A 12,105-nucleotide genomic window follows, 5' to 3' on the forward strand; every position below is an offset into this window, starting at 1 on the left:
GATCTCACAACCCTGAGATCATGACCTGAGCTGACATCAAGAATCAGATGCTTAACCAACTGAGCCACCCAGGTGCCCCTTATCATTTGTTCTCACTATACCCTGCACTTTTCTTTCACAGTACTTATCATGATTTGACATTTTATTTAAATAAAGCGACTTTAAATGTAAACTGGGTCGAAGTCTGCTTCATCCATTACAGGTTCCATAGAATCACAACCCATATCTAGTTGCTCACTGCTGTATCTTCATTGCTGACCAAGCTTCTGACATACATTTGTTGAAGAATAATGCATGAGTGATAATTTCAACGCTCTACACTTGCAACAGAGTCCCTCTGACCATTGCTTACTTTTAACTGGAAGTGCTCCAGTGGGTGGATTAGAGAGGGCCGGGGTGCAGGAGGAACTTGATGTAGGAGCAACCTACACAAGCTCGGGCTGACAACTTCCAGGTAACCACTGTTTGCACCAAGAGCTCATTTAGCGGACTCAGCAAAACAGGTTTTTCTTGTTGATACTGGTATTACCAGATTCCACATAGTGCCTGACACCTAAGATACCCAATAAGTATTTACTGATTAAATAGAACAAATAATGGAAGGAGCCGATGATGGTGATTTATAAGGTTAGAAGGTCTGACAGACCTCACAAAACAGGCATTATAGGAGACACAATTCTTTTGAATTAAGTCCAAATTCCCCGAGTCAGTCGTGGTTATTTTTTGTGTTGCAGTTCCATTGCATTCCTGTGGAGCCGTACAGACGGTCAAAAGCAAGGTTAGGCCCTATGGAAAGTCACCCTGGGAATAACAGGGACCCCACAAGTAACGATCTCCCTGGTGTGAGGCAAAGATTTCCAACTCTGAAGCCTCAGTACACTGACTCAACAACACTCTTCCCTCTGCGGCCTCCCACACCCTCAGCACCAGGGGTGGAGGTGGGTTGGTGTCTTCTTTGCTCCTGTTCGCCATTTTCAAATGGCAAAAGACTTTTAAAAAAAAGTCTGGCAGCTACCCTGGAGAAACTCTTCTTACATATGTACGCTCAGAGACACATACAGTACTCTTCACAGTAGAATGTGGAATTACACGCCAAGCAGAACGGTCAAATAAATTGTGGACTATTCCCACAATGAAGACCTTGAGGCAGAGAAGCACAAACCACAGCTACGTGAATCAACACAAATGTGGATACACTTATGAATCAAGAAGTGATTCAGTGAGCAAAAAAGAAAAGTTGCAGAGAGAATTTGTGCAGTAGGACATTTTTATATCGCTCGAAAACATGCAAAAGCATGCAGAAGTGAATATGAGGTAAGCCATGAATCAAACAAGGGACAACAAGTAAAGGATCAGTCTAGTGGTTACCCGCGTGCAACCGGAGGGGGACTCAGGGTATTTAAAAGGTACTGGGAATGCTCTAGTTGTTTTTTTTCCCTTTGACTCCAACTTTCACTGGTGATAAAATGGAAATAACGGTGTCAATTTCGTGGGAGAACACTATGGTGAGAAGTAAATGTTAAGAGATGGGTAAAGGTCTCCCACACCGTACGCTCTCCATACACGATCATTAGTTATTACTACTCAGTAGCCCAGCCCAAGAGATACTCATGCAGTTGCAATTCCTACTAGATAATGTTCTATTACTCGAAGTTTTATATAGGCATTATATAGGCTCTTCTTTCTAAAATAATATTCATAATTTAAAACATTGAATAGGTGAATACAAAGCTCCCAGCATATCTACCTGATTATTTGCCCTCTGTTCCTCCTTAGTGCCGCCAACTATCGTTTTCCTGGTCACTTTCTCCCCCTCACTTAGCTGACATCCATCTTGGTGAGTTCAACATTCACATGGATGAATCATCTAATATCCTTCAGCTCTCAGTTCCTTGATATCTTCACCTCCAAAGAGCTTGCTGTCCACCCCACCGTGACCACTCATGTTTCCCAGTCCTACTATGCGCCACCTCCCCAAATCTCATTTCACAGCATTTCACTCTCTAACTACCCCCTCCTGACTTCCCAGCTCAGCCCTTCTGTTACTTCTGCTCATTAATTCTCTAATCACACAGGCCCTCCCTGACCACTTTGACCAGGAACTGGAACACGAATACACTCATGGCGGGAAGGTACACATGCTGTTACACATAACAAACACTTCAGAAAACAGTTTGGCAGTTTCTTAAAAAGTTAAGCATATATCTATCATATGATCCAGCCATTCTATTCCTAAGCATTTATACAAGAAAATAGAAAGCATATGTCCGTGTAAAGGCTTGTACATATATGTTCATAGCAGCTTTATTTCTCATAGCCATAAACTGGAAACAACCCAAATGTCCACGAACTGATGAGCTGATAAACCGCAGTATATCTGTACCACGGAATTCAATCCATCAATAACGGGAACAAACCGCTGTTACGCACAACCAGAATGCATGAAAATAATCGTGCCGCGTGAAAGAAGTCAGAGGAGAATGCATACTCGCTGATGCCATTTACATAAATTTCTAGAAATTGCAAACTCATCTGTAGTGACAGGAGGCAGATCATGGACCCTGGAGAAAGGGGTGGGCTAGGGTGGGGTAGGAGGGAGGGGTTGCCAAGGGGCATGAGGAAACTTTTGGAGGAAATGGATATATTCGCTATGTTAGTCGTGATGATTTCATGGGTGTATACATATGTCAGAATTTATCAAATTGTATCTACCTTAAATATGCACAGTTTATCTTATTGTCAATGATAGGGCAATTTTAAAACAACTCAACGGGCTCTCAGCACTGCTCTATCCGCTGCTATCGGTCACCTTCCAGCACACCCACTTGCCCACTCTGAGATGACGGCCTCACTTCCTCCTCTCTTCTCAAACCTCAGTGTTCCTCACTTCCAGTTGATGCTTAGCTTCTCATTTTATGGAGAAAACAGATTTAATCAGATTCTTCGTCATCCCCGTCCTCGCAATGTACCAATTCTCCCCTCGTCTCCATCCCAGCACTCCACATGCCTTCCTCTTTCACTGGATGAAGGCTCTGGGCTTCTAGTGAAGGCTGGCCCTTCCCCTCTCGCCCTGGATCTATCCCCACCCTACTCAAAGGCTTGGCTCTGTAGACTTTCCCTTGTTCTGCCGCAACATTAAATTTTACCTAAGAGGGCGCCTGGGTGGCACAGCGGTTAAGCGTCTGCCTTCGGCTCAGGGCGTGATCCCGGCGTTATGGGATCGAGCCCCACATCAGGCTCCTCCGCTGTGAGCCTGCTTCTTCCTCTCCCACTGCCCCTGCTTGTGTTCCCTCTCTCGCTGGCTGTCTCTATCTCTGTCGAATAAATAAATAAAATCTTTAAAAAAAAAAATTTTACCTAAGAGACCAATAGGGCTACTCCCACCAGCCTATGAACATCCTGAAATACTTCCCAGTCTAAAACACAAATAAGACCTCTTCTGACTTTGTATCTGTTTCTAGCTACTGTCCCTTTCCTCTGATACCCTTTGTAATAAAACACCTTAGGCACAGTTTATCCCTGTTGTCTCTACTTTCTCTCCTTTGTCTCTCGTGGTCTGATCAGGCTTCAGCCCCTCAGTCCACCGAGCCTGCCCTTTGTCAAGATCATCAACCACGTCTCAATCGCCAAATCCAATGGCCCATTCTTAGTTTCTTAATTTGAACGTCACATTCCAAATTATCTTCTTTATGATAATGTCAGATTCCGTCCTCAACATCCTTTCCACGTTGCCCAGCTCCTAGAAAGATGGCGCTAGACTATACGCTGCCTGAGAGCAGAGGTTCCTTTTAATCCTCTGCTATAATCTCCATGCCAGACCAGAGCCAAGCACACGGTAAGAGCTGAATTAACACGGGCTGGATGAGTGAACATATGGAGCAACGTGGGCAGTCTCAGGTCTGAGGTGGGTACCGGCTGCTGTAGGGTCGACTCTTGTTACTCTGGGAAGTATGTTCTATAAAGTCCCAGTGACCACTGCGTCAGTGACTGCTGACTCACTGCTCCTCGGGGAAACACAGGGTAGAGCTCCTGCAGCCTCTGGTCACAACATTTTCACCGACGGACCAATACCTAGCCCTGTTTCATGCACGTTTCTGTATAAATCACCTTATTTAATATGCTGTTAATTTGTTAGCATAGAACTCGTGGCAACAGCACTTAAAACCGATGCCCCAGAAAGTCTATCTGACCTACGGCCCGTCACAGGGTTCTCGGACGCAGGACCATCAGGCCGCACCTCAGCACTAGGCTTGGGAGCCGTCATAAACGGCGAAATCACCAATACAAAAGCACAAAAATGTGAAAACCAGGGCATACACAGACCATGAAAAGGATACTTGTTTATAGTATGAAAGCTGAAAGAAGGAGGTAGGGTGTTGCCTTGCTTGACCTGAGCCGGGGCTGTGTGTGTCGGGTGACTCAACATTTTGCCAGTCTGCACGTCAGCGAATGACCACGAAGGCATCCCCAGAGCTGATCTTGCAGTTACAAATACATTTTGGCGAGTAGGAGAATTTACAGACCATGAGGATCTGCCGTAGTGCCCTACCTTTCCGGGGCATGCGCAGTGCAGGCCAGAGGCTTCTCTCCGGGGTCTGCCCACGGCTGCGTGGGCTGCACGGTGCACGGGATCAGGTAGATGGTGTACTCCCCCGAGTAGTCCTTCCTGGAAACGGGCAGAGCACACTGCGGTCAGAGCGGACATCGCATAGATTGCTTACTCACCCAGAAACACGCTGACTTCCTTAAACACTGTTCAGACGGTGTTTGTGCTCAGCACCCACCGCCTTTCTGAGTCTGCAGACACAATCTTCAGAAATCCATCACTGGTTATTTTAACTGTCAGGGTAGTATCCAGAGGTGTTCAACACAGCGACTTGCCTTTAACCTATTCCAGTCCTTTTCATGGAAAAGCTGAGAAAGGCATATTGTTTACAAAAACCCAAAAGGTTCAAGTGAAGATAAAACAGAACTGGCCACTTCCTTTAGATTTCCAAGAAACTTGTTTGACAATTTCCGTTTAGTGTTTCTTGTTGATGGACCCCCTGTTCAACACGTTCTCAACTGCAAAAGATTAAGATGTGGACACGTCAGCGGCTGCTCTGACAGAAGTGGTGGCAAAGGCCTCAGGGTTACAGGACAGCCTACTCCAGAGAATGCCTGCACCCCCATTTCCTTAGCATTCAGTTTCCGGGCTCCTCTTCCAAACTACAGGCTCAGCCCTTCACAGAGTTGAAGAACAATCTCTCTTCTCTTAGGAGACTCAGCGCTGCAAACTTCCCTGTTTGCGGTGGATCACAGAACTCTGTTCTCTTCTCTTAGGAGACTCAGCGCTGCAAACTTCCCTGTTTGTGGTGGATGACAGAACGCTGTCGGTTATGACACCAAGAGCAGGGAGCCTTGTCCCCTCTCCTACTTCATTTCCCACACTTGTCATGGAGTAGCAGCCCCAGCCCTGGCAGGCTGCCTGGAAGACAGCCAGCCAGCCAGAGACTTCAGGAAGATTCTCCAAGGGTCTTGGGAGGCTGCCATCCACTGAATGAAGAGTGCAGGGTTATGAATCTTAATTATAACTGTTGTGAGCAATCTGTGACAGTGCTCATATTTGCTGTGTTTGTTTTTTGACCATTCCTTTTGTATTTATCTATTTATTCATAAAGTGATAGCAAAGATTTGGTTAGAAAAATAAACAAATAAACCTTGTATGACACATCCTGGGGTCATTTTAGTGGGCTGGCAGAAGCTGGAAACTGCAAGATGGTCTAAACCTGACTTTTCCACCACTATTTTTGACAAACCATGCAAACTTTCAGGGCTGAGTTTCTAAGCCCCTTCCTGTCTGACAGGCCATATGTCTGCTGTTTTCCTCCATGATCTCTCTCTTCCTCTAAACCTTGGGCCAGCAGGAGATGAGACCTTGTACTTCATATTTGAATTACATGAAAATTGACATGCATAATGTGAATAGTAACCCATAATTAATAGAAATACTTACTCAGGCAGAACTGTCCATGCCAGAACCCTTGCTTTCAAACAGGCCAGATTATGCCACTCCTCCGCTCAAACCCTGCTGTGGCTCTAGGGTAAATGTCAAAGTCCAAGCACCGGACTGCAAGGCCTCCCGTGGTGGCCCCACCCCATCCCCCTACTTCTTTGAGCTTGTCACCCATCCTCCTCCTCCTTGCTCACTCCACTCCAGTTACACCAGCCTCCTTGCAATTCCCCAGGATGTGAGACATGCTGCCAACTCAGGAACCCTGCCAGCGAACTCCCTCACCTCCTTCAAGTATTTACTCAAATGTACCTTCTTCATGAGGCCTACTTTGAACATCCTAAATGAAATCACAATGTCCCCCCACTCCTGATTCCCCTTACAGCCTCCTCTAAATCTTTATTTTTCAATGGCACTCCCCCACCTTCTGACATGTTCTGCTATACTTGGCCACTTTTTTGTGTCTTCTTACTTTACTGTAAATGCTGTGTGGATCTTTATTTTGTTCGCGGATGTATCCAAGTGCCCAGAACCTTCCCTAACACACAGTAAATGCTCAATAAATATTTGTTGAACAAATGAATGTAGGACAAAGTATATGCTTGCCAAGCCCACAGTCTTACTTTTCTCATCCCTACATATGAGTTAGGTCCATTTCCTCACTATCCCTGCAAATATGCCAAACAAGGCCCTAGATGCAGGTTTTTAATTCTCTAGGTCTCCTCCTCTCCTTTCTGCGAACTAGACATTTCTCATATTGCAACATGGAGCACGAGCTGGCCCACCTCCTCTGGGAAGCCTTGTACAGCTCCCAGCCCTCCCTGAACAGCTATGGTCTCACGTTCCATGCCTCTCACAGCGCACATAGCACAGCATGCTGGATGTTGCTCTACTCTTTGCCATTTCTCTATATATTTTTATCTCTTTTTCTCAAACATAAGCTCCTAAAGGATGTTTATTCAGGACCTAACATGTGCTAAAACCTGCAGCTCTGGGGACTCAAGATCAATCAGACATGGCTTTACCCTCGGGGAGTTCACAAGCTAGTGGAAAATGGGACTCTACTTAGAGCATGTAATATAAGGAGCCATGTTCCAGTAGAAGCTGGGACAAAGTGGGAAGAGGAGGAGGGGTTTCTAGCACCGTATGGGGAGTCAGGAAAGGTATCACAGATGGGTCAGTATCTGAGTATCCTTTGAGCTGGGGCTCAGAGGAGTTCAAGGTCTGCAAGAGAGAAAGAGCAGGAAGGGCAGAGGGAATTACAAGGGCATGGAGGTACAGATGGGCTGCTGGGTTCAGGGGCTGGTGAGATATTTAAAGTGGTTCAGAAGGCTGGGTTTGAGATAAGGCTAGAGGGGAGGGTATAGGCTTTGAGTAAAGAATTTGAACTTCATCCAGTAGGCAGTGGGGAGTCAGCGGAGGACTTAAAGAGGACAGTTGCCATGTCTATAAATTAGGACAAAGTATGTGTATAATCTCATGAGCTTCTAAGAAGCATAGCCTTTGAAGATTACACATTGATTTCAAAGGAATCATTATTTAAAAAAATACCTGATATAAAACCTAAAATTCACAATTAAAGAAGTGTTTTTGAAAATGATCCTTAAGACAACCTGCTACTTCTTAACTATAAAGCTGGAACAAGAATTTCATGCTAAATACCAATCTTAATTTCATGATCTATAAAATGAGGATAATAATATTTATGACGGACTCCTGGTTGCCTCATTATCCTTTTTATGGTAATAGTTTTGTGTTTCTCCTATTTTTCCCCTTTACAAATGAGATATTTTAAGTATTTAACCAATTCCTATTCTACCTCTATTTTGGGTGTGGTAGAGAAAGAAATCTTATTATTTATTTTATAGAAGATTGGGCCATAAGGGTGACATCTCGACTTGATAACCAAAATACTGGATTTTGAACTGATTGTAGTGATTAGATTGAAATTTTTTTATTACACTAAGGTTTTTTTTTTTAATGATTTTATTTACTTATTTATTTTAGAGAGGGAGAGAAAGACAGAGAGAGAACGTGAGTGGAGGGGGAGCAGAGGGAGAGGGAGAGAATCTCAAGCAGAGTCTGTGCTGTGCGTGGAGCCTGATGCAGGGCTCAACCTCACGACCCTGAGATCATGACCTAAGCTGAAACGGAGGCTGCTTAAGCGACTGAGCCGCCCAGGCGCCCCACTAAGGTTTTAACTAGACATATTTCCCAGCTTCCCTCGTAGGGAGATGTGTCATGTGACCAAATTCTCGCCAATAGGATGTGAGTAGAAGTGATACGCAGCCTTCTCAGTCTTATCCTTGTAATAAGGGTAACTACTTCCTCGTTCACACAGCACAAGCTGATCTGACTTACCTAGTTTCTTTCTCTATTTGTCAGAGGGTTATTTCTACTCCCCCTTTAAAACGGAAATCCAACTTTTGCAAAAAAAAAAAAAAGAAAGCCATATTTCCAAGCCTCTGAAAGAGACTGAGATCATTTCAGATCTCCCCCAAACACCCCCATCCTCTACTCACCTGTTATAAGAGCTTGTGGCTCTCCAGAGTTGATAGGGAGAATCAAAAGTCTGAGCACTCCACAGTAGCTGCAGGTCAAATTCAATGCCTCCTAAGTGGTCTGGAGTCAGTATGAATGATTTCACATCAGGGAGGGTGTGGTGCTCCATCACGAACTGTCCTATTTCAAGGGGAAACACACACACTTATTTGTAAGTTTTATCGTACGTGAGATGAATTCCCTATAAAGCCTTAGTACCAAATTAATATTCTTCTACCAAACAACTAAGGTTATACCTACCCTCTCACACCTTAGACTATATTCCACCCTGGCTGGACAGCATGGCATCTCACCCCAGTCTATCAGCCTACTCAGGATGGTCATTATGCATATACATTTATAAACAACACGAATGTTCCTTGTGAAAATGGTGGGGCATATTCATAACAACAGGGGCCCTACACTTAGCTTTGAATTTCAAAAAACGTGTTTCTTAGAGGCAGAAAAGTCTTGGTAGTTTATAAACAGAAATATCAGTTTCAGATAAAAAAAAATTACATTTAAAGCCGCTCAAGTCCTGGGTAGAAAGAAACAATTGAAAACATCATTGAAAAGGTAAAGGTCGCTCAGCAGGACACTTCTGCTCTTTCAAACTGCAGTCATATAGTGTCGTGAATAACTAAAAGTAGAGAGACTCCTAGACTGAGAGACTAAGAAAATACAACAGCCAGAATGTAATATGTAATATTGATTGGATCCACTTTCCTTTTATATAAACAGATATAAAATAAATATAAAACAATATAAAAACAACTGGAAATGACATTTGTAGGACAATAGAGTGACTGTGAACAGGGACTAGATATTATTGGATCAATCTGAAATATCTTAGATGTAGTGACACCATTGTGACATGTAAGAGAATGCCTTTGTTCTCAGATGTCCACTGAAATATTTCAGGTAACTTGACATGAAGTCTGCAACTTGTTTTCAAATGTGGTACAAAAAATGGGTATGCATATAAGTATGGATGCGTACATATATGGCAAAATGTAAACAAGTGTTGACTTTGTTTTTCATTGTTCTAGTCTTTTGCCTTTTGTCTATATTCGTAATGTTTCTTAATAAAACATTGGGGGAAAAACTACACTGATATTACCTCTGAATTTGGCATGGGTCTTGAATTCAATGACGAGACGGCCATCCTCTCGAATGTAGATTCTTATTATCTGAAGCCTTGCAGAGAGCACACTGTCTGTCTGGATTCCTGAGCAGGCAATCATACACAAAACATCCAAGTTAGGGCATGGAGAAGGTCTCCCAGATAGTAACCTACATGTGAGTTGTCCCAGTGATACCTCTAAGTAGAGCTGCACAGTAATTTGAATGTAAGTTAAGAAAAATTTATATACTCATATGAGCATAGTATCTATTTAGACATATTTGCCAATTAAAACTGTATGACAGTTCATTCTACTGGTTTTTTGGTCTTGTTTTTTGTTTGTTTGTTTTTTGTTACAGTTCCATTCTCCTTGATATAGTTTCTTCATACCTGAAAATGCCACTTAGCCAGAGTCAGGGCCCTAGCCCATTGCTCGAAAATATTGGTCCTTAAATTTCTTACCATCCACTTCACAGCAACATGTGATGACAGTGCATCTGCATCAGACTCTGTTTGCTTTTCTTCACAAGGACACCTTTCATGACTCAACAGAACATAAGCAATGTCCTGGTGGCTACATTTTATATTCAGACCAATGCATGATTCAAGATTAGCTTGTAGAAGGCCAGCCAGATATGGCATGACATAAGGAAACCATGGCTTTCAGGAGGATAATTACAACCATGATGCCCAATGAGTTCAGTATGATCCAATACCAAAGGGTAACCAAAGGAGGGGCAAAAACAACATTTAAAAAGAATCCCAAAGCTCAAGAAATTATCGGACCCAGAGGGTGAAAACTTCCTGAAGTTATTTTCCTATGAGAAATATAAAACAAATGGTTTGAGTTCAAAGCATTCAACAGAAGAAAGGACTGTACTTTCCATTACCAGAGATGAAGCTCTGTCTAAAGAACACTCCTGTAGCTGCTTAGTCGCTCAGATCGGGTAAATCACTTCCAGGGATGCTGACAGGGAGAACGGGAGCAGCAGAAGGGGAGATGAGTTTGGGGCATCATGTGGTAGCAGTGGGACAAGGCGGCTTGGGGGAGACAGGAGGAAGCTGTGAGCTCTTACCTGAGGGGCTGTCACTAATACATAGATCTGTGGTGCCTGAGAAGAACCATGTCCATATATGCTGATGCTGGAAGGCCTCCAGGGATGAAAAACTCAATCTGGAAAGCTAGGGACCCAGAGTGGAGGATGGCGAGTGACAGATGGGTTCCTATACTGCCCATTAGGGGTTCAGAGGTATCCTTCTGGAGTAAAATCATGTTCATTTGCTCCTAGTTAAAAATGGTGTGATTCGTGGCATTTAAGGAGCAAAAACGTCTTCAAATCAGGTGCGTGGAAAAGGAAATATATATTAAGAGCAACCTAGTTCACTTTATTCATTTGGCCTAGAGTGGCAGCCCTCCTTTGACTGTATATAGGACAACGGGATGAAGAATGGAGCTCCTGTTAAAAGTCACTATTACTTTGTCTTAATCTTGCTTGAATATAGAGTAGGGATAGTTAAGATGTCAGTGGGTATACCTGTTCTCCAGAGAACAGTGTCATAGAAGAAGGAAAACTCCATTTCGGTGTGGTGCTCCAAAGAGGCCCAGCCTCTGGGGGCTGTCACATAGATGTAGGACACATAGAGAGGCACGTGAACGGTCAGGAATGACTGAGCAGAGTCTCTCACCTGCCAACATAAATGGTGCACACAGAGGGTTATTTCTTTCCTGGATGAAAAGGCATATGGTTATGACATCTCAGTTCGATTTTTACTCCCTCATTTAGTCACTGACTCATTCAATAATTATTTTTTTAAATTTTTAAAAAAAGATTTTATCTATCTATCTATCTATCTATCTATCTATCTATTTACTTATTTGTCAGAGGAGGGAAAGAACACAGGCAGGGGGAGCGGCAGGCAGAGAGAGAAGCAGTCTCCCCACTGAGCAAGGAGCCCGATGCAGAACTCGATCCCAGGACCCTGGGATCATGACCTGAGCCGAAGGCAGATGCTTAACCGACTGAGCCACCCAGGTGTCCCTCATTTAATAATTATTAACCAAGTGCCCACGACTGTGCTAGGTGTCTATGCACCAGACTGAGCTTCTCCCTCAACACTGGAAAGAACCCAAATCGTTGCCCTTATGGAACATACAGTTTAGTGAGGCAATGCATACATTTAAAAAATAAGGAAAAGAATGGGAAGTGTCCAGGATGCTTCTTCATATATGGTGATCTGGGAAGGCTTCTCTGAGGAGGTGACATTTGAACAAAAACACTCTGAAGACTGAGAAGGAGCTTTGCCTCCACTGTTCAATTGCTGGAAGACTTGGCTAAGATGTTGAAGATACCCAGTTATTCCCAAAGGATTAGTACATAGTCTCTCACTGACCACATTTTTCAGTGACCTGTAGGAGAGTCTGAATCAACCCTAATTGGAAAGATGCCCA

At 43.6% G+C, this 12,105-nt stretch overlaps 1 protein-coding gene across 1 annotated transcript in view; it reads right to left on the minus strand.

Moving 5' to 3' along the window:
• The window catches only part of FRAS1 (Fraser extracellular matrix complex subunit 1), a 416,963-nt gene that overhangs the window by 8,721 nt on the left and 396,137 nt on the right, over positions 1 to 12,105 (minus strand). The window contains exons 66-69 of the mRNA XM_040625321.1: positions 11,192 to 11,342; positions 9,654 to 9,761; positions 8,515 to 8,674; positions 4,550 to 4,666 (exon numbers count right to left, since the gene is read on the minus strand). Coding sequence (XP_040481255.1) covers positions 4,550 to 4,666; positions 8,515 to 8,674; positions 9,654 to 9,761; positions 11,192 to 11,342 — 536 coding nt within the window. The remainder of the gene's footprint in view (positions 1 to 4,549; positions 4,667 to 8,514; positions 8,675 to 9,653; positions 9,762 to 11,191; positions 11,343 to 12,105) is intronic.

Source organism: Ursus maritimus, unplaced genomic scaffold (genome assembly GCF_017311325.1).
Source record: "Ursus maritimus isolate PB19 unplaced genomic scaffold, ASM1731132v1 scaffold_8, whole genome shotgun sequence".
NCBI lineage: Eukaryota > Metazoa > Chordata > Mammalia > Carnivora > Ursidae > Ursus > Ursus maritimus.